The sequence below is a fragment of the Salvia miltiorrhiza genome, chromosome 3 (genome assembly GCF_028751815.1).
Source record: "Salvia miltiorrhiza cultivar Shanhuang (shh) chromosome 3, IMPLAD_Smil_shh, whole genome shotgun sequence".
Taxonomy (NCBI): domain Eukaryota; kingdom Viridiplantae; phylum Streptophyta; class Magnoliopsida; order Lamiales; family Lamiaceae; genus Salvia; species Salvia miltiorrhiza.
In genome coordinates, this window is record NC_080389.1 from 43,868,974 (window position 1) to 43,891,859 (window position 22,886).

A 22,886-nucleotide genomic window follows, 5' to 3' on the forward strand; every position below is an offset into this window, starting at 1 on the left:
CTTGCAGCATTAATTCGAAATGAATTCTGTTTAATTAATTTGCAACATTAAACTTTTGAAATTTAGTTAATTTTAATTTAAAGTTAAAAATAAAGACAAAATAAAGTGGTCCACTAAACTCATTTAATTAAATACACTAAACAAATGGGCCAAAATACTTTATTATCTAATCTAACTCTTTTAAATTCTCGTGCCCAAAAGAAATACTCTCTTTGTTCCAACTTAAATGGTGCGTATTCCTTTTTGAACCGTTTCAATTAAAATGGTGCGTTACTATTTTTGATAATAATTTTACACTACAAATAATATGGCTTCACTCACCTTTACATAATTTTACACTATAATCTTAGAGCACCCGCATCGCGGGTCCTCGATGGGGTACTCGAGGAGGAGGCTGGCTTCGAGGAGGGCGATGCAGCGTGGAGGACCTCGAGGAGTACTCGAGTTATCGAGTATCCTCGAGTAGGCGCGTGCTCTGCACGCGCCAGTCATAAAAAAAAATATTTTAAATTCGAATTTCGACCGTTTTGCAATTTTTTGTTTTTTGTTTTTTGTTTTTTTTCTTCCCAACGGCTCTTTCAACGGCTTTCTTCCATTTTCCTTTTTTTTTTTTTTATCTTCTTTTCTCTCTATAAATAATACTTCTCCCTACAACTCATTCACCTACAATACATTCATCACAACTCACTTTCATTCATCACAACTCATTCCTTCTTCCTCCTACAATTTTTCTTGCAAAATATCATATTCGATTTGTGGATTTGGCACGCCTTCTTCGGTGTCGCTGGTTCAAACAACGACATCAATGTGCTGAATCAGTCTCCTCTCTTCTCCGACGTGTTAGGAGGAACTGCGGCGCCGGTGGTCTTTCATGCCAACCAGCGCGAATACCGGATGGGCTACTATTTGTGTGACGGCATATATCCGGAGTGGCGTTGCTTCGTGAAGAGTCCATCAATGGCAACCAATCCGAAGGAGGCAAGGTTCAAGAAGATGCAAGAATCGGCACGGAAGGATGTGGAACGCGCCTTCGGAGTCCTTCAAGCTCGGTGGGGAATCATTCGAAGTCCGGCGCGCAATTGGTACGTAGAGCACTTGAAGGACATCATGTTGTGTTGCATCATTCTCCACAACATGATTGTGGAGCACGAAGGTGAAGCGGCTGCCAACTGGAGAGATGATGACGGGGCGTCTAGCAGTGGTTCGACGGAGAGTGCTGGACAAACACCGGTGGCCTTCGAGGAATATGTGCGAAGGGATAGCCTTCTCCGAGATAGACAACTACATGCTCAGCTCCGATATGATTTGACTGAGCACCTTTGGGCACGTTTCGGACCTCTAGGGCCAGAGTAGTTAATTTTTAGGAATTGTTTTTATTTTATTAAAGTTTTATGTAATATTTAGGATTTTATAATTAATGCAATTTAAATTTGTAATAAATTGTGTTATTTAAATTTGAGCAATTAAATTTAAATGAAAAACATAAAATCAAAACTAATATTATCAAGTAGGCTATCAAGGAACCCCAATGCAGCACTACCTACTCAATAACACAAACACTATCAAGTAGGCTATCAAGGAGGCTATCAAGGAGGTCCCAATGCGGATGCTCTTATTCTCATTAAATTCTGTGCCGAAAGGAGGTGCACCATTTAAGTTGGAACAGATGGAGTATGTCTTTATTATTGGAAAGGAGTGAGTACTTTTTTGTACTAACTCTACTCCTACAAAGTATACTTTTATTATATATATAAAAACTTTAATAACTTTATTAAAATTCATGTCCACTTTCAAAGGAGACTCTTTTTTATGGACAGTAGAAATATAATCGTTATCTACTCAATTTGATTTGAAAAAAGAAAAAATATTTTAAAACTTAAAAAAGCATCTTTAATTAATTCTCTAGATTATACCCTCGAAAAGAAAAGGAAAAATTGCATGTAAATACACAAATTTTGCTAAAAATTCATATTTGACGTGAAGTTTGGATTTTATAATTAAATACTACAAATTAATAAGTTGTTCAATTTTAACCCCGATTTCATTTTCCTCAAATTTTAAAATGATGTGGATCCTACGTGGCTCGTCGGCACACTCCTTTTAGTTCGCCGGTAAAATAACAAAACGTTGTCGTTTTCAATGACATGAAATAGTGTCGTTTTATGATTCTTTGTACTAATTCACATGAACCCTAATTTCTTAATTCACATTCGATCTCTCAAGCCCTCTTCAAGAACACGAATTTCAGATATTCAAAGGCGATGAGATTGTTAAAACCTAGCTTATTCGACATGTCATCTTCTTCCGCGTCGTTTTCATTTGAATCCAAAGGCGACGGGATTATATGCAGCAAACCTGCGAAGGTGGAGACCTCGAGAACTCTGAAAAATCCCGATCGAATGTTCTATTGTTATAAGCATCGAGAGGTTAGAAGCATTATGAGCTCGATTCTCCCCTCCAGTTATGAGGGAGAAGAGAGAATTTGAAACATACATGTCCGTTGCCATTATCCCACAACGAGCCGCCACTTCGAGCGCCTCTCCAACACTCACCGTGAGCAAAGTAAATCGATGGCAACATATGGGAGAACAACTATAGGGGTGATCGGCGGAGATAGCTGGAAGAAAAAAAAAGGGGAGATGAAATGTTGCATGAAGAAATAAGAAACAATATCTAATAAAAAAATGCTGAATTACCCTAATTTTAATCCAATTAACAGAACGTCGTCGTTTTGTTATGTCTAAAACGGCCGTTTTGTTTCGCTCTAACAAAATGCAGTCGTTTTATTTCCACGCGGGATAAGTTGTTTGACACGTAGGCATCACGTCATTTTATCTGGTCGTCGGAAATGTAATCGGTGTCAAAATTGAACAATTTATTAAATTGGTGAATTTAATTATAAAATCTCAACTTCGCGTTAAATATGAATTTTTAGCAAAGTTTGTATATTTTCATGCAATTCTCCCAAAAGAAAAAAGTTGGTAGATTATGAATGAGTTTCCTTGTTCGTATATTCCTTTTGTTATTACAGTTGAGTGCATTGGCTCGCGGCACTGTGCTGTGATGGGCAGTAGAAGATGCAGTTTGATGATGATGAACGTGATTATGCCTGCATATTAAGTGGGTGTTTGGCTGAGTTTATAAGTTCCTCAAAACAGCTTATATATAAGCCCCTTCAAAATGTTTGACAAAATAAGCTCTTAAATAGCTTATAAACTCCAAAAATAAGTTCAAAGAGCTTATAAGCTCTCCAAAAAATAAATTCTTCTACCCTAACTTATTTTTTTATAATCTAATATGCAACAATAATTTTACAAATATTTTTCAACTATAATTTATTATTTTTATCATATATCATTCAAGATCATCTTTTCTCTCTCTAGCAAAAAATTCTGTCTCTAACTTATAACCATAATTATCCAAACAATTTTGACAACTTATAAATTCTTAAAATTTACATCTTATAAGCTCTTTAAAATAAGCTTAGCGAAACACCCTCAAAATTCACCTTACCAAAAGGTGCTAGCTTGATTAAGAGGTTAGCAGAAAACAGAGACGAGTTAATGAGTACAGAAATCTCTAAACAAAAACACGAAAAGAGGTGAATACATAATCTAGGGAATCTCTATCGCTGTCTCTGGAGTCCTCCCATCAGATGGCAGTAGTTGAGGAGGCAGATACATGGTGTTCCTCAGGATGAGGACTCTCAGCCTCAGAATCTCAGTGCTAGATTCCAGCACCTCGAACACGCAAGCATCTCCAACTTTGAGGTTGTTATCAACCACAAAGCTTTTCCAACCCGCATACTCAATCCTCGGCCTCCTGCAGCCTCCATTGTACAGTGTCCGCCACTCTTTATCACCATGTCTCAGAACCAAAGGCACAGCAACACTAGGAAGACTTGGAAGAATATGTGTTGGCACACGCTGCAAAAACATCATCAATTCATTCATTTCTGTAGATTTGATCATCTAGCAACTGCCAATAACAAACTGAAAAGCTTCCTATATACGCATGCATCTGATGATAGACCAACAAAACTCAGCAGTCATACACCATCCAATTGGATGAATTTTATGTAAATATGTCCAAGATCAAAAAGGATGAATGTTGTATGTCAACAATATATGAGAAATAGTTTATTAAAAAACCTATATATGAGAAATAGAATATAATGCAAAACAAGGAGAACAAGTACCAGACAATGAGGGGGGTCAATATGTGACTTTGACAGAATAACATCAAAGAACGGCTTATCTCCCGAGAGGCAACGAAGTCCATCAACTTCTGCAGAACTTGAGATGACTCCACCGCCCGTATTTCCTTCATTCATTCGGCAAATCTAAACATAGTTCTAAAATTCAATCATCTATTGACATAACAAGACTACAATATTTCTTTTCAGAATCTTCATCCAACTTAAAATGACAAATAACACATTGGCTAGAACTCAATCTGATGTGGACCAAAGAGCTCTTGGAGAAGCTTGATAGAAACCAATGTTAATTATGTTTATGAGCTTTTATTTCAAATCTTTACTTTTGTTAATTTTTATTTCTTTGAGGACTGGTTTGCAATTCCTTCAAATTGCATACTATGTAAACACTTTGATGGGGATTTCTACACACGGTGGAATTGGGATAGTTCTTAAAATTGAGATTTCTCTCTGTCTAGCAATTTACGACATACCTTGAGTATCTACGTTCTTTGCTATCTTGAGTTTGTTGGTTATCAATTCTGATTACGTATTCGTTGTGCACCAAATGATGAGAGTAGAAACAAGAGAAAGGTATGAACTAAGACAGAATGCTTAATTCAACTTCCAAGTTGAAAAGAAGTAGAAATTGAGAACTCAATACTCAAACTCTATATAATCAAATTATCAAATACTCAAGTCTGATAGTTCCTTACATAAGATAGGCTATTTATAGGCTGCAAACATAAATAAACTCATAAATGCAAAGACTTAGCAACATTAAAAAAAGACACTTCAGTTTTTGTGCTGATTGAAACGTCCATAACTTTTCGGTTACTTGGAATCTGAAGCTCCACAATATCTTGATGGAAAGGTATCTGACCTGGCTTTCCAATGCAACCAGCCGTTCATTATTTGGAGTTGAATTGAAGTAAGTTATGATAAAAATATTGAAGGGTGGTCAAGCTAGCAGATTCTACGAATTTGCACTACATCATTCGTATTCGTTGCGCTAGTACAGTCGTTCAATATATTGCATACGTTTTTTACTTTTTTCTTGGAGTCTCGTAGCCATTTACACCATGAAAAGATAACTACAAGTTCTATTAGATAATCAAATTCTACAAGTAACTTTTGCCAAAAGCTAGACTAGCAAGATAGTGGATGCTACCTTTTCATCTCCCTGCATTTCCCATTTGGTACGTATAGGTTCGAACAAGACGATGGTTTTTGGTTTAGAGAATGAGAAACTCATGCATTTTGGTTCAAGCCACCTCACAATTACAAATCAATTAGGTCTAGTAATTTAGATCTGTATACACTGATGGTGTAAGTCTATCATAAATCGAATTTGATTTCTGTTTCCAACTCCAATATACTTTATTTTAAAAAAGAAGTGTTCCTAATCATCTGAAACATACAAGTCCAGACTGAAATTAAGAGCCCTATGATCTCAAAACAATAAACTTTAGCTACTAGTTCCTAATTCCAACGACACTATCCATTTTTTCACTAAGCTTAGCAAGCATTGCATGGCAAACGTAGTTATTTGAGGCCACATAACAAGTTCTAGATCTTTATCCCCATTTCCACAAATTCTTAGGTGAAAAAAGAAAAAATGAAAAACGAGAGAAGTTGAATAACCGCTAACATCAGATCCAGTCATATACCTAAAATCTGGAGTAAAAGAAATTGGATGCAAAGTTAGTGTTACCTCCTCCTTGACAGCAGTTGGGCGAGACGACATCTTCTGGTGTGATGATGTTCTTGTTCTTCTCTCACCGGAAAAAAGCTGTATAGACTCACTTTAGCTGGACAATACCCAATGGTCCATCAGCTGTATCAATTGACAAGGAATATATAAAATCACAACCATTTAACCAAATCACTTTCCCGCCCATTTTATTCCATCGGTCGACGGTAGCACAATGACAAGTGCATTAATTTGTTTCCTCAATTTGTGCCATTGATTATCAAATTGCTTTGCCAAACTTTTACTATTTTAGTATTGTAGCTTGTGTTGTGCATGTTTAAGTTTAGAAAATTACAGTATTTAAATTTTGAACTTCTTCATTTATTTATAACGCTTTTATTTTTAATTTTTTTTCTTAAACCATAATAAACATTATATCATCATAATTAAATAACAAGTCAATTAATTATAATTATTGTTATTATTATTATTCATACTAAAAACAGATAAAGTTATACATATTTTAAATATTAAAAAGATAGAGTTAAATATCATTAGATTAAATTGATAATTATAAAGTGTTCTAAATGTTATGTGCGAGAAACTACAATAGTTCATGAGTGCCGAATTTTATTTTAGAGGAAACTTCTAACAATCTGTATGTTTATGTTATTAGTGTTATAAATTAAAGTTTAACTTTGATAATAAAAATTGTAGGTGTAATACTAATAAAACGACTTAGGAAATAAAGACTAAACACTTTCATAAAAAAAATTATTTATGTATATACATATTTGTGAGAAATGCTTCATAAAAATCACACATTATCAAAGAAATTTATTCTTCTAACATACTATATACTCCCTCCGTACACTAATTCATGACCTAGGGAAGGAAACACGAATTTTAAGAAAAAGTGTATTGTTTAGTTGAATGGAGAAAGGGACCCACGAAATGTATTGTTTATTAGTTGAATGGAGAAAAATTGTATTGTTTATTGGGACCCACCAATTAAAAAATGTATAAATAGTTACTGTAAATGGGTAGGACTACCAAAAAGGAAAGTAGAACATGAATTGGTGGACGAAGGGAATTATCTTACTTATTCCGTCCACAAAGATTGTGTGTTTTGTAACACCCCAATTTTCATAAACTTTTCAATATAAAATCTTTGAAAAACTAATAGATAAAATAAAATTTCTTGAATTATAAAAGTTTAAACCAATTTAAATTCAACTCAAACTTCTATAGAATTACTAAATCTCTAGTCATTCTCGACTTCCATGGGCGCCTCAACTCCAGAACTGCAAAACTGAAAAGATAAGGGGTGAGCATATTGAAAATATACTCAGTAAGGAACATAATAAATATCCACATACGTCACATACGTAATCAAATCACATTATCATACTTGCAAACATACGCCAAGAGACCGGAGCCCCTTGACAAACATAATCATAGTTTGAGTCGATAGCTTAAATCCCATGACCAAACACATACTTAGATCCCGCGATCAACTTATCAACATAGATCAATGGCTTAGGTCTCATGATCGCACATAACATCATAGATCAATGGCTTAGGTCCCATGATCGCACATAACAACATAGATCAATGGCTTAGGTCCCATGATCACACATAACATCATAGATCAATGGCTTAGGTCTCATGATCGAACATAACATCGTAGATCAATGGCTTAGGTCTCATGATCATACATAACAACATAGTCATAAGATGCACGTAAACAAGTAATCAAACGTGATAACAAAACATATATAACCATATGAATAAGCGTAAAATCCCTCACCTTAAATCTCGAAGCTAATAAATCAAAATCGGATTGAGGATCCTAGTTGCACCGCACCTAATTAAATAGTACAACGCTTCAATAGAAAATCCTACGATAACTTAAACGATTATGATTGCTTGATTCGGTTTCTGCGTATGGGTTTCTTTGAAATAATATTTGTGCCTCTATTTATACTAGTTATGAGGAATTTTTGATAAGTATAAAAATTATATTCTATGTATATCTCCTAGGATAAAGAATAAAGATGATAAAAGAGTTATAGTTCTAATAATAATAATAATAATAATAATAATAATAATAATAACAACAACTAGATAAAATTAATGGTGCTTATCTATATATATCATGTAATTATTTAAAAATAATAAATTGTACAAGAAAAAAAATAATAATTAAACTTATATAATAAATATAAATATTTGGGGTGTTACATGTTTATTAATATTTTCATCCGTCTACAAAGATTGTGTGTTTTCTTTTTTTTCGAAATATTCTTTATACTTTAAACTTCATTCACACTCAATTACAAAATACTCACCCTTTAATTTACAATTTGGTGGGCTCAATACTACCCTTTAAAACTAAAATTACATCTTTCAATTTTTTTTATTAAAATCTGTGCTCTCCACTCCACCACACACTCTTTGTGGAGCAGAGGGGGTATTATATTTAATATATTCATTATATAAATAACAAAGATCTGTGTACTTAAAGTTACAATTTTAGCCGATGAGGCCTAGCTCAAGTGGCAAAGTTGGGGCACCCAAAGACTCTCCTTCAAATCCCGCTTGTGTGCGGGCAGTTTTTTCCCTTTTGTGTTGGTATTGTTCCCATCTTTGTGTGTATAGTATTTCGCTTGCATGCAGTTGTTTTTTCATCGTGTAGAGATCATATCTGCGTGCGAGTTGCTTATTTGATTATATATTAGGTAACTATTCTAATTTAAAAAAAGTTACAAATTTTAAAATGTGAGAAGTGTGCATTACGCAAGAAAAACACAAACATAACATGCACCATGCACTTTTTTGGCTTTAGTATAAAATAAAATGAAAAAAACCCTCTAACATTTGGCTTTAGTATAAAACAAAATAAAAATTAAAAGAAAAGGGATTCCACTCCGATCATCGATTCCTCTCCGAACTTAAATTTTAATTTTAAATTAAGAATAAACAATCAAAATAGCCTCATTATTGGAGCATCCTCCAAACTTAAATTTTAATTTTAAATTAAGAATTAAACAATCAAAATAGTCTCATTATTAGAGCAGCCTAGATGTAAATAGTAACAATAAATCTATCAAGCCACATTTTGGCTGCCTACAAACTAATTTAATAGGGAATTTTTTGTTTTTTTTAATTTTTTTAAATAAAAATAGAATTTAATTATTTATTATATTCTCTATATTGGGAGTACTTATTTTTTTAATTTTTTTACAATTTTATTTTTAATTATTTTTTTTAAATAAAAAAGTTACAAAAAAACTATAAAAAGTAACTACAATATAGAGAATACAATAAAATAGTTAGATCTTATTTTTATTTTAAAAAACAAGTTATATAAATAAATATATTTATATTTAAATAATTTATGGGTGACCACAATGTGACCGTTTAATATCACTCATGCATTAAATTAGTCTATGTTGCATAGGTACGGAGGTGCGGATGCGGGGGCGATATGATACGAGTACGGGAATACAGGTTTTTAAAAATTATAGGGTGCGATTCGGCAATGATACATCTAATTATTAAAATTTTATGATATATAATGCTTATAAAATATATACAATTTAAATTTTCTTAAATTAATTATATGTAATTTACATTTTATTTTACCCAAAAGTTAAGCATTTTCAATTATAGAAGTTAATTGAGCAACAATATAACGATTCAAATATTATTAGTCTAATTTATAAGTCATAATTGAAAATAAAATTATCAAAATAACCTTGTGTAGGCCTTTCGTGCACGAGATACGTGAATTTCACCTATGAAATTTGATAATCTGGTTTATTTTTATAAATTATTTTAAAAGATACACCACGTGGCGAATCGGGTGCGAATCCGACAAGAATCCGAGAGAATCGCACCCTAAAATAATCCGATTCGCCGTACATGCTAATTTTTGAAGAATCCGTGCATCATAGCTATTAGTCAATTAGATTGCGTTTACTTTGATGGATAAATTTATCCATGGAAAATAATGGATAACATAAATTTATGCATTTAAATGTTTCCTTCCTAGTCCAATATTATCCCTCCATTTTTGGTGTGATAATATTATCCATCATTGAAGTGAAAATAAGGAAGGAAAAATGGTGAGCATCTCTTTTGTGTCAAATATTGAAAAAAGAATGAGACATTTTAAAGCATAAATTTGTGTTATCCATTATTTTCCATGGATAAATTTATCCATCAAAATAAACATAGCCTTAGTCCAAAATGCGCGTTTGTATTATAAGTTCTGATGGTGATATCCATTTCTGAAATAATGAAAAGTGGGCAACGTTAAAGGGCAAGAATATTAAAGGACCCGAATCACCCGATCCACGGGCATGCATGTACACATGGAAACTATTCAACTCAACCAAGATGAATATTGTGATCATAATTCTACTAAATTTCATTCTATGTGGTGCAAAATTTTTAGTCCATGTTTATCAAACATCTCTCTTCTCTTTTGATTTATGGAGTTTGAGCTGCTCGAAATTAAAGCTTCACTATTGATAGAGATCATATCAACTCTTCTTCCACCACAGCAGAGAATAGAATGTAAGAGTCTCAGCTACGCACCTACTATAATGGATCATAAACTCCTTATCCCCTTCAAATATTTTGCCAATTAAAGGCCCTTGTTAAATTTCTCAACCTCGAATCGCGCCATTTAGCCCAATCAATTTTCCAAAAATTTCACTAATTGATTTGCAAACCTATGTAATAGATGAGTATATTATCACTCACATATGTGAAAATTGTGCGCTTTCAAAATCCTTACTGATGAGAAGTAATATGTGCAGATACAGAGAATTAGTCTGTGTCAGAGGAACGGGCCTCGTTAGAGGAATGATCTTCACCAGAGAAGTCGCCTCCGTCAGAGAAATCACCCCTGCCAGAGAAATGGTTTTCGCTAGAGGAATGACCCTTGTCAGAGAAATGGCATTCGCCAGAGAAATCACTAAAAAAGCGGGGAAATCTTCTACCTAGGGGCAAATTTACCATTATGCCCTCGACCACGCGGGGCGCATGTTTTAGCAACGAATTTACTATTTTGCCCTCCACATGTAATCTATAAATAGTCATGCACACGCACCATGTAAATCTACGTTCTCTTTACTGGCAATACAACAGCAACCTTACTTTCACGCTCTCAATAACTTAGCATTTCTCTCGCTTTTCCGAACAACACTAGGTATAATTCATAATCCATCAATAATGCACCGATTAAATCTATGACCGTTCAATTATACTTCACTAGCCCTCTAGTCTGACTAGTTCGCTCTGGGGCAAAGTAATCTAGTCACTTACATTGTATAACAATTTAATGGGGAGAGCTAAAATAAGTGCATTTCTTAGGATATAAAATAAGAATCATTTTCAGCCCTTACGGTTGATTCGTAATCCTGTTGAATAGATTTATGGTCCTAAGTTCGAATCCAACGCGCTTTCACAATCGCCCAGCCCACAATCTAATATTGCCAAAATAGTTACGTAATTTTTTTTTGTACCATGATAATTCTAAAATGTGGAATAACTTTTTTGTGTATGTGGAAAGAGCACAATATGGGAACCTATTACAAATAGTTGTAAACAAAAACGACCAAACATACATAAATGACCAACGATATCTGTCACCAACAGGATCATGTATATATATATGCAAATCCATCTAGCATTGGACACTAAAACTTACTACAACGCTTTCAACAAAAGATGAAGCATTTCAAGATGAGTAGAGAACAAATGAGCAAAAGCTTTCAACTGTAGTCAGACTACAGATAATCACAACAACAAAAATCCATGAAACCTACGATGCAAACACAGCTGAATCTAGTCAATCTCTATGGCTGTCTCCGGTGTCATACCATTGGCTTCGCCATCAGGTATTTTTGCCTGCAATTGAGGCGGCAAATAGTAGGTATTCCTGAGGATGACGACTCTGAGCCTCACACCCTTGGGGCCCGACTCCATCAACTCAAAGATGCAAGCATCACCACATTCCAGATTGTTATCAGCAACAAAGTTTCTCCACCCGGTACTCTCAAACTTATGTTGCTTGACTTTTCCATTGTATGACATGTTCCACTTCTTGCCACCGTGTGTGAGAACCATAGGCACAACATCACGAGGAAGCTTGCGAAACATATGCTTTGGCACAATCTGTTGGAAGCAAAAATTAACGACGACTTTTGTAGCAAATATTGAAAAGCTATAAGCGATATGCATCCTAGAATGGTTTATAGAAAACAAAACATAAACCAAAACAATCACCTTCTCTAGTTAATGAAGTTTTTCTTGCAACCCACATTACAACAATCTCACCAGATGAGAAATTGAGTTTTATATCAATGATAAACCGGTATCTAATTTAAGCTAATACAACACTTATCCTAGACCAAAAAATCAAAGTTGTAAAGTTTCTAATTATATGAACCAAAAATGAAGGGCTCCAAAACATAAGATTCATACTGTGAAGTTTGAATCATAGTCCAGATGCAGCACTACATGATATATGATCGAGCATCTTAGAAAGAACATACTACAGAGCATTGCATAAAATTCACAATATGCATCTCAAAATTGTTTTATATACATCGAGAAGGGATAGGTTTTTATGGCAACAAGAAGCAACGGAATATAATGGAAAACAAGCAAGTACCAGATTGCAGATATCTAATTCTTTGAGGATAACATCAAAAAATGGTTTGTCCCCAGAGAGACAGGGGAGTCCATCATCCACTTCTACTTGAGCTGCAGCAGGATTTTCTTCATTCGCTTTGAGAACCTGAACAATGTTCTAAAACTCATCATCTACTTTCCTACAACAGCCATCTTAAGATTCAACAGATAACACATTGTCCAATACTCAATCATACCACAACTAAAGTCAAGTGGAACATAGTACGTATACGTAGTAAGAATTTGATTTTACTTTTTTTATGCCAGAGAGACCACAAACAGAGACTCAAACTCCATCATTAACTTTTCCCAAAAGCTAGATTAGGTGCTAACTTTTCTTCTCTTCTATTGATAAATACTCATCCAAATCAATGTCTAATAACTCCATATTTGTATACTAAATTCGACATTTTAATTCTGAGCAGTAACCCAAAATATGAACTTTTGTCCACTCAACCATTATGCCCCAACATAACAAGCACATCAGATTATCAAATCTTGAAAGAAAGAAAATGAAAAGCTACAGCCTCTAAATCTCTTCTCATCACGTTCACATGTTAAAAACATTAGATTATCACATAATATGTTGGATCTAGCACTCCTAGTTACAACCCTAAAATCTCAAGTACAATTTTCATAAAAAAGAAATCATAAAAATAATAACGATGGTGATGCATGCAGTATCCTGGTGTTTTACTTTTACCCCCTTCTTCTCAGGAATGGAGCGAGCGTCTTGTTTGGAAGGATTCCACATCTTCTGTTGATATTCTCTCACTAGAAAGTAGAAACCAAGTAAATGAAGCTGCTCTCCTTCTACCTTGCTCAACTGCACACCTGCTTGTCGATACAACTCCCTCAGCCTTCGATGGAATAAATCTATTAATTTATTTAGACATATCAATTTGTCAATCAACTCAAACCCGCTTCTTACGTCAATCGGACTTTATTACACTAGTTTTTTTTTTGAGTGGATTTTGAAAATAGCCACTTTTATATAGTAAAAATAAATTTTACCCATTAATATAAAAAATTTAAAAAATACCCACATTTATCATTTTACCCTTACATATAAAATTTTACAAATACCCATTGTTCAATGGTTGTGAATTCAACTCGAATTCACAACTAAATTCAAGTATTGGTTGTGAATTCGCGTGAATTCCCAACCAACACTATTTCGAGTTGTGAATTCACAACCGATAAAACTTGAATTCACAACCAACATTATTTCAAATTGTGAATTCACAATCAATGAAACTTGAATTCACAACCAACACTATTTCAATTGTGAATTCACAACCAACGCTGATAATTCAGTTGTGAATTCAAGAACATTTGTACAAAATTACGCGGTTTTCATCAATTTCTTCGTTGCTTATATGTTTTTTCGATTACGTTCAATTGAATTAGGGAGAAATTTATCCAATCTGCAGAAATTCATTCCAATCATTCTTATCGGCATCAAAATTCATCCCTTAATTCAAAATTCATTCTAGAACAAAGCTTCATCAAAATTCAAACATGAGGAGATTTGCAGTGATGGAGAGGAGCAGAGATTTACGAAGAGAGAGAGAGAAAGAGAGAGAGAGATGCGATGCAATTTTCAGAGAGGGAAGAGTGGGAATAGGGCAGCGGTACCCAGCGAAACCAGCGGTGGAGGCATCGGACCTTCGCGGTCCAAGGTGGCGGTGGCAGAACAGATCGAGAGAGAGAGAAGATCTGCGATGAGAGAGAGAGAGAGAGCAGCGGCGGCTGCATCGGACCTTCGTTGGTACAAGGCGGCGTCCCCGCGGGTGAAGAGACGCGACACGGCTGCGCGCTCCTCCGTTCACGGCGCTCCAATTTGGAAGGATTGGAGGCGAGAGAGAGAGAGAAAAGAGGGGAGAGAGAGAGAGGAGAGAGGGAGGCTCTGTATCCAAAAAGATAAGAGATAGAGAGAGAGAGAAAAAAGAGTTGAGAGAGAGGGACTCTGTTACCGAAAAAGAAAAAAGAGAAGAGAGAGAGAGAGAGAAGAGGAGAAAGAGAAGAAAAAAGAGAAAAGAAGAGAGAGAGAGAAAAGAGGAGAGAGGTGCTGTGACCGAAAAAAAAAATGAGAGAAAGTGAGGATTTTTTTGGAAAATTACAAGTATTTAAGGAGGGGTATTTTAGTCTTTTCGCGCAAAAAATGGGTAAAATTTTAGGTTTTTATCTTAGTGGGTAAAATTTATTTTTGCTATATGAAAGTGGATATTTTTATATATTGACACTTTTTTTTTTGTACTAATATTTATAACTATCAATTTCTTATAAGTAAAACTTAAAAATACTCGCTTTTATAAATATAAGGATAATTAGTGTATAAATACAAATTTACTCACTTTTTAGTATTAACATGAACTTTAAATCATAGTTATAAATAGGGTTGTAAACAAATCAAGCCGCTCGCGAACTATTGGGAGCTCGGCTTGAGAAAAGCTCGTTCAAGTTCGTTTAGAGAAGCTCGTAAAATAAACAAACCAAACTTGAGCTTAATAGTATTCGGCTCGTTAGCTCGTGAACATGTTCGTCAAGTGATTCAGCTTGAAAAATATAAATTATTAGTATACATAACTTATATTTATCCACTAAAATTAATAATAATTGTATTAAATCTCTAATTAATTTTATTTGTTATAAGAAAATAATTAATATATTTATTATTTTAAATAAAATAATTTATTTTTAAAATGAAATAATCAATATTTTGAATATAAATATAAATTTAGAAAGTTCGTATAGCTAGGCTCGATTAGGCTCGTGAGCCTCAAAGTATTTGGTAAGTAAAGTTCGGGATTCGATTCGATACTTAACAAACCAAACTTGAGCACACCACTATTCGGTTCGGCTCGATTCAAGTACACTTATAAATACATGAACTTTACTTTCTTTTGATATTTAACATGAACTTTAAAATATAGTTATAAATACATGAACTTTAAACTTATTAAATTTTTTACTAGTTTTTCATTTTTTTTCCAAATTAAAGCTGACTTGGAATGCCTTAATATTGACGAGGACAATTTCTCGCTATAAAAACTAATCTTCACCGTTTAATTTTTGATCCATTTTTTATATTTCAAATTTCTGAATTTCACTTTCTGAAATCCCCAAATTTTAAAGACGAAATTTGCTTTCTGAATTTGTGAAATTTGTAGAGAAATTTTTATCGTTCACTTTCATATTTTAGTTTTGGGTTATTTTTATCTAACAAAAAATGACGAGCCCCGAATTGTCCACATTAAGATTCAAGCATTTCAAGTCAGCTTTAATTTGAGAAAAATGAAAAGCATGTTAAAAATTGAATAAGTTTAAAGTACATGTATTTATAACTATGTTTTCAAGTTTATGTTAAAAATGAGTAAAGTTCATGTATTTATAACTTGAATTTAAAATTCATGTTAAATACCAAAAAGTGAGTAAAGTTCATGTATTTATACACCAATTACTCTAAATATAATCACAATATATATACCTAAATCACTGTTGTGACGGAATAGAATTAAAGAGCATAATCAATTAATCAAACAGAAAACGTAAATAAGACCCCCGAAGTGCGAAGCAAGAGATTCAAAACATAACAACAATCACCACTAAATATAATCGCAATATACCTATATTTAAGACATTTTTGATAATGCAGTATAGTTTTCAGATTTTAGTGATATTCGTCTCCTGTCATTTTATTTAAAAAATAAAAATTCAATAAAGATTTTCGGACACTGCAGTGTCCGGACACTGCATGAAAAACCGGTTTTTTAAGGTTTTTTTATTGAGCCGATTTTTTACTAATTTATGATTTTACTAAAATATTCTTTCCTTAAATTTCTCAACTACTTTTAATTTTTTCCTAAATATATTTTATTTACATTTTTATTTTCTGTAAATTTCATTTTTTTTGTGCCATTTTTTTTTCGAAAAATATTTTTTATTTTTAAATTGTTTTTTTATTTTTTTTATCGTTTTTTTATTTTTCTTTTAAAATATTCTTTCCTTAAATTTCTCAACTACTTTTCATCTTTTCCTAAATATATTTTATTTACATTTTTATTTTTTGTAAATTTCGTTTTTTTTGTGCCATTTTTTTTTCGAAAAATATTTTTTATTTTTAAATTGTTTTTTTATTTTTTTTATCGTTTTTTTTTATTTTTCTTTTAAAATATTCTTTCCTTAAATTTCTCAACTACTTTTAATCTTTTCCTAAATATATTTTATTTACATTTTTATTTTCTGCAAATTTTGGTTTTTTTGTGCCATTTTTTTCGAAAAATATTTTTTATTTTTAAATTGTTTTTTTATTTTTTTTATCGTTTTTTTATTTTTCTTTTAAAATATTCTTTCCTTAAATTTCTCAACTACTTTTAATCTTTTCCTAAATATATTTTATTTACATTTTTATTATTATTATTTATTTATCGAAATTATTTTTTTTTATTTTTTTCCGAAATTAATATTTTAGTTGTTTTAAGAGTAAATTATTTTTTTTCCAAAATTATGTTTTAAATATTTGTTTCCAAATATTTAGGGATTCTCTTAAAAATAATCATAGATTTGTTTCCAGATACTTTGCCACCTTACCCGGCAGTGGCAACCGCAATAGGTTGTCGTTGGAAATCAACTTATCTTCTATTGTCGTCATAAATAAATAAATATTAATGCTATATATAGGCTACAAATTAGAATATTAAAACGCAGATGTGAGGCAAAGAAAAAGGAAAAAAATAATATTGATTATGTTTTGTATAAGATTTTAAGTGATTGCACGCCATGTGTTTGTGAAAATGCCTGTTCGATTTTTTTAAAAAAAACTAGCGATTTGTTGCCATAAAAAAAATTGCCCCCTCTAAGGGACAAGGGGGAATTGAACCTCTGACCTTCGGTCTAATGTATATGATACTTTGCCACCTTGCCCGGCGGTGGCAGCCGCAATAAGTCATGTTTGGAAATTAACTTACCTTCTAATGTCGTGTACTTATGTTTATTTTAGCTCATTTTAGCTTTTTCATACATTCAATTTAATTCTTATGTTGATTATAAAAATATTAGTTGTTAATATAATTTAACTATATTGTTGATTAGTGTTTTAAGTGTGTAATTAATAAAGTATAAAATTGATAAAATAAGAGAGAGAATGTAATAAAAGTGATAAAGTAGGAGAGAGAATGTAATAGTTATTACCCAAAAAGGAAACGTGTCAAGATTCGTGAGACAGCCCTAAAAGAAAAACGTGTCAAGATTCGTGGGACGGAGGGAGTATATGTTAAATGGTCTTGCAAGCGAAATCCAATCGTATAATTTTTTTTATTTTTTCAAATTCAATAATTAATTTCAATACATTGCAAAATGTCATCGTATAATGAATTTTTTCTCATCCAAAAATATGTTAAATAGTGTCGCGGCCGAAATCCAATTGTATGAATCATTTCACTTTATTTCATTTATTTATATATTATATTCACAAATTTAACTTAAATTAATTAATAACTCATAATTTTATAACAAATAGTTATATCAACTTCGTTAAACTATAGTATAGCAGTTCATTGTCTTATTGGCATATCACGTTTAATTGTTTTCAATAAAGCATTGTATTTCCCTCAAGTATATGTTAAATAGTTTTATATGTTAATTTTATTTCCAAATTCACTAATTAATTTCAAATAATTTATTAACTTTATTTCATTGAATATAATTTTTTCGACTTCACAAAGTATATGGTACATAGTTTTCCAAACAAAATCCATTCGTTTGATGCATTTATTTTAATTTTCTTATCGTCACTCACACAGTAGTAGTTCATTTTCTTATTATTACATCACCTTTAATAAAGTATATGTTATTTATTTTTTCGATCTATTTCCATCATATGATTCATTTTATTTTTAAAAATGTAACTAATTTATTTTGACATCATTATTTAAACTATAGTAGTTCATTTTCTTATTATCAAATTGACATCAATACTATATTATGATACATTTTCTTCAAGTATATGTTATATAGTTTCCCGAGCGATGTCTCACCGTATGATTCATTTTGTTTAAGTAAGATTTTTAATTACACAACATAATTCCATTGAGTAATATATTTATTCATTTATAATATATTTTATGCAATTTTATGTTTTTTAGGCTAAAACATATTCAATTGTTTTGACAAAATATACATTACTTAAAATATAATATATTATAGGCAATTTTATTTTTGGCACAACTTCAATTGTTTATACAATATAAATATTCCTTCATTTATATAATATTTAATTTTATAATTTTCATCATTTATATTGCCCACATACGTATTCCTTCATTTATAATATATTTAATATTATATATGTCTTCATTTAATTGGCCAACATATATATTCTTTCATTTTTAATAAAATTTCCTTCATTACATATATATCTTATACAATTCAATTTATTTCATTTTTTTTTTCAAATTCACTAAATAATTCAACTTTATTTCATTGAATACACTTATTTCGACTTCATTAATCACACAATAGCGATTTATTTAGTTATTGTGATATATATTACAATACTTTATTATAATATAATCAAATAAAGTATATGTTACATACTTTTCCGATCAAAATCCCATCGTATGATTAATTGTTTTATATTTTATTTTTATCAACTTCACTAATTTATTTGAATTAATAAATTCAAATTGATGAACGTTGAGTATAATTATTTCTTATAATTATATCGCGTTTAATACTAAAATATAATACATTGTCTTCATATATATGTCATATAGTTATTGACTTCACTAATTTCATTCAATCAATTAGTTCAACATTATTTCATTTAGTATAATTATTTCGACATCATTATTTACACTATAGTAGTTCGTTATCTTATTATCAAATCGACATCAATACTATATTACAATGCATTATCTTCAATGATATGTTATATACTTTTCCGACCAATATCCCAACGTATTCACTATTTCTTTTTTTCAAGTTCATTAATTTATTTCACTTAATTAAGTAAACTTTATTCGTATTATTTCAATTATTATAATATATTTAATCTAAGTATATATTATTTAATTTTTCAATCGATGCCCCATAGTATGATTCATTTTATGTTTATTTCTAAAGCATAACTAATGCGTTTGTCACTACCGGACAAGGTGGCAAAGTATTACTCACATATTATTGAGGTCTCAGGCAGGGACGGAACCAGGAATTAATTTCGGGGGGGGGGGGGGGGGGCTGAAACCTGAAACTGTACGGGGGTTCGGGGGCAGTAGCCCACGAGAAATTTTTTTTGGGCATTCTGTATATTTAAGGTATTTTTTTTATTAAAATACGAGCATAATACTAATAATAACGAACAATATTTTCATAGATTATATAATTTCAATATATCACAAAACTTTTTTTGGACATTCCGTATATTTAAGACATTTTTTATTAAAAGGCAAGCATAATAATAATAATAACAAACAACATGTTCATAGATTATATATTTTCTATATATTATAAATTATTTTCAATACATTATAATTTTTTTTAACATTTCATACATATTAGGCATTTTTTATTAAAAGACAAGTATAATAGTAATAATAACAAACAATATTTCATAGATTATATAGTTTTAAATAACGGAATTATCCTTAAATTAAGTATATATATGAGAGAATATAATAACCAAATACTCTTTTATAAAACAAAATTATTTTATAATAGGTATAAACATATATCTATATATATTTAAAAAAAAAAAAAACTCAAAATTTGGGAGGGGGCTCTAGCCCCCCTGGCTCCGTCCCTGGTCTCAGGTTAAAATCCCGCAAACACACATTTTTCTTTTTATTTCGGTTTTTTGTTTAAAAAATCTTCTTCCAAATGTTCTTTTTTTTATTATATTTCGTTTTTTAAAAAAATAATCTTCCATATGTTCTTTTTAAAAAAAATTCAAAAACAATATATAAATGAAAACAAATATAGGATTATTTTGAAGGGAGTCTTTAAAATTAGTAATAATAAAAAAAAATTAACATAAATTTCGCAACTTTTGCTTTTATTTCGGTTTTTTTTTTTAAAAAAAAAACTTCTTCCAATTTTATTTTTTTGTTATTGTATTTCATTTTTTTAAAAAAAATAATCTTCAATATGTTATTTTTTAAAAAATATTCGAATAAAATATATAAATGAAAACAAATCTAGAATTATTTTGAAAGGAATCTCTAAATTAGTAAAAATAAAAAAATTAACATAACATTCACAAAATAAATTATATGTGGAAATAAATCTAGGATTATTTTAGGAGAATATCTAAATTACTGGAATCAAATATATGATTAATCTTTGGAGAATGAAAATCTCTAAATTAGTAGAATCAAATCTAGGATTATTTTAGTATAATCTCTAAATATGTGGAAACAAATTAATAAAACATAATTTTGGAAAGAAAAAAAAAAACAAATTACTCTTAACACAACTAAAATATTAATTTCAAAAAAAAAATTCGAAAAAAATGTAATTTCGAAAAATAAATATTAATAATAATAAAAATATCTGGAAACAAATCTATGATTATTTTTAAGAGAATCCCTAAATATTTGGAAACAAATATTTAAAACATAATTTTGGAAAAAAAATAATTTACTCTTAAAACAACTAAAATATTAATTTCGGAAAAAAATAAATTAAAAAAAAATAATTTCGAAAAATAAATAATAATAATAATAAAATTTAAAATAAAAATAAAAATGTAAATAAAATATATTTAGGAAAAGATTAAAAGTAGTTGAGAAATTTAAGGAAATAATATTTTAAAAGAAAAATAAAAAAACGATAAAAAAATAAAAAAACAATTTAAAAATAAAAAATATTTTTCGAAAAAAAATGGCACAAAAAAAACGAAATTTACAGAAAATAAAAATGTAAATAAAATATATTTAGGAAAAGATTAAAAGTAGTTGAGAAATTTAAGGAAAGAATATTTTAAAAGAAAAATAAAAAAAACGATAAAAAAATAAAAAATATTTTTTGAAAAAAAATGGCACAAAAAAAAACGAAATTTACAGAAAATAAAAATGTAAATAAATTATATTTAGGAAAAGATTAAAAGTAGTTGAGAAATTTAAGGAAAGAATATTTTAAAAGAAAAATAAAAAAAACGATAAAAAAAATAAAAAAACAATTTAAAAATAAAAAATATTTTTCGAAAAAAAACTGGCACAAAAAAAAAACGAAATTTACAGAAAATAAAAATGTAAATAAAATATATTTAGGAAAAGATTAAAAGTAGTTGAGAAATTTAAGGAAAGGATATTTTAGTAAAACCATAAATTAACAAAAAACCGGTTCAATCAAAAAACCTTAAAAAAATCGGTTTTTCATGCAGTGTCCGGACACTGCAGTGTCCGAAAATCACTACTCATAAAAATTATACAGTTACATCTAGCAAATCACGTCAACATTCTGAAGATCGGAACACATAATATTCTCTTATTTAAGCTTTGATAATTTAAAGTTTAAATAAATATTTATTATAATTCGAAATGTTTGGATAAGGAAGTAGAGTTTAAATTGATATTGCCCTAAAATAAATAGAAGATAATTGTTTATTCATAATCAATTTTAGAGTTTATTTTAGAATTTTGCTGATTTGAACATAAAGAGAAGGGTCAGTTTTTTACAAACGTATTTCAAAAATGTCTTGCTTCCATTTCTGGCACCAAAACTTTTAATGTGGCTCGTCAGTCAGATGTTAATGTATAATTTTCTTTTTATTTTTAAATGATATTACATAAAATATATTTTGCGCCATATTTTTATTTCAATTTTGTGAAATAAAGTTAAGTATAATTTAAAATATTTATAAAAAATATTTTTAAAATAATGGATATAATAGGGAGACAGTGAATCTCATCAACTCACATATTAGGGAGGTTTACTATTTTAGATGTGTTTTCTATTTTGTTGTTAATTTAATTTTTTAGAACAAAAAATCATTATCCATCATTTAATATAATAAATTTCACTGTGAAAATAATAATTTTATACGTTAAGTGACTCAAGTGTAAAATTCAGGCATTCTCAAAAAAAAAATAGAGTTCATGTGCCAACCCCCACATTCTAGTTATATTTTTTTTCAACTTTCAGGGTCTACTTTTTATTTTCTAGGTTTTATGGATTTGTTTTGAAATTTATAGGTTGCTTTTTATTTTATTTTAAAATCAACATATCGAATGCAATAATTAAATTGTTCTATTTTTAGTTGTGAATTCAAACTTTAAAATTTAAATTCAC

General features: G+C 30.2%; 2 protein-coding genes across 3 annotated transcripts; both read right to left on the bottom strand.

Moving 5' to 3' along the window:
• Positions 1-3,503: 3,503 nt before the first annotated feature.
• Positions 3,504-6,070, bottom strand: LOC131015934 (B3 domain-containing protein Os04g0386900-like). 2 transcript variants are annotated; one of them, XM_057944456.1, is made up of 4 exons: positions 5,910-6,066; positions 4,690-4,737; positions 4,199-4,342; positions 3,504-3,926 (listed from the first exon to the last, which is right to left on the bottom strand). In XM_057944456.1, exons 3-4 carry the CDS (start codon positions 4,331-4,333, stop codon positions 3,615-3,617), a joined length of 447 nt encoding a protein of 148 aa, XP_057800439.1. In that variant the 5' UTR covers positions 4,334-4,342; positions 4,690-4,737; positions 5,910-6,066; the 3' UTR covers positions 3,504-3,614. The 2 variants fall into 2 exon arrangements, with proteins under 2 accessions (XP_057800439.1, XP_057800438.1); XM_057944455.1 differs by lacking the exon at positions 4,690-4,737 and having other exon boundaries at positions 5,910-6,070.
• A 5,474-nt stretch (positions 6,071-11,544) lies between these two features.
• On the bottom strand, positions 11,545-13,468 carry LOC131015935 (B3 domain-containing protein Os04g0386900-like). Its single transcript, XM_057944457.1, has 3 exons — positions 13,300-13,468; positions 12,577-12,702; positions 11,545-12,077 (listed from the first exon to the last, which is right to left on the bottom strand). Exons 1-3 carry the CDS (start codon positions 13,348-13,350, stop codon positions 11,748-11,750), a joined length of 507 nt encoding a protein of 168 aa, XP_057800440.1. The 5' UTR covers positions 13,351-13,468; the 3' UTR covers positions 11,545-11,747.
• Between the last annotated feature and the right edge of the window lie 9,418 nt (positions 13,469-22,886).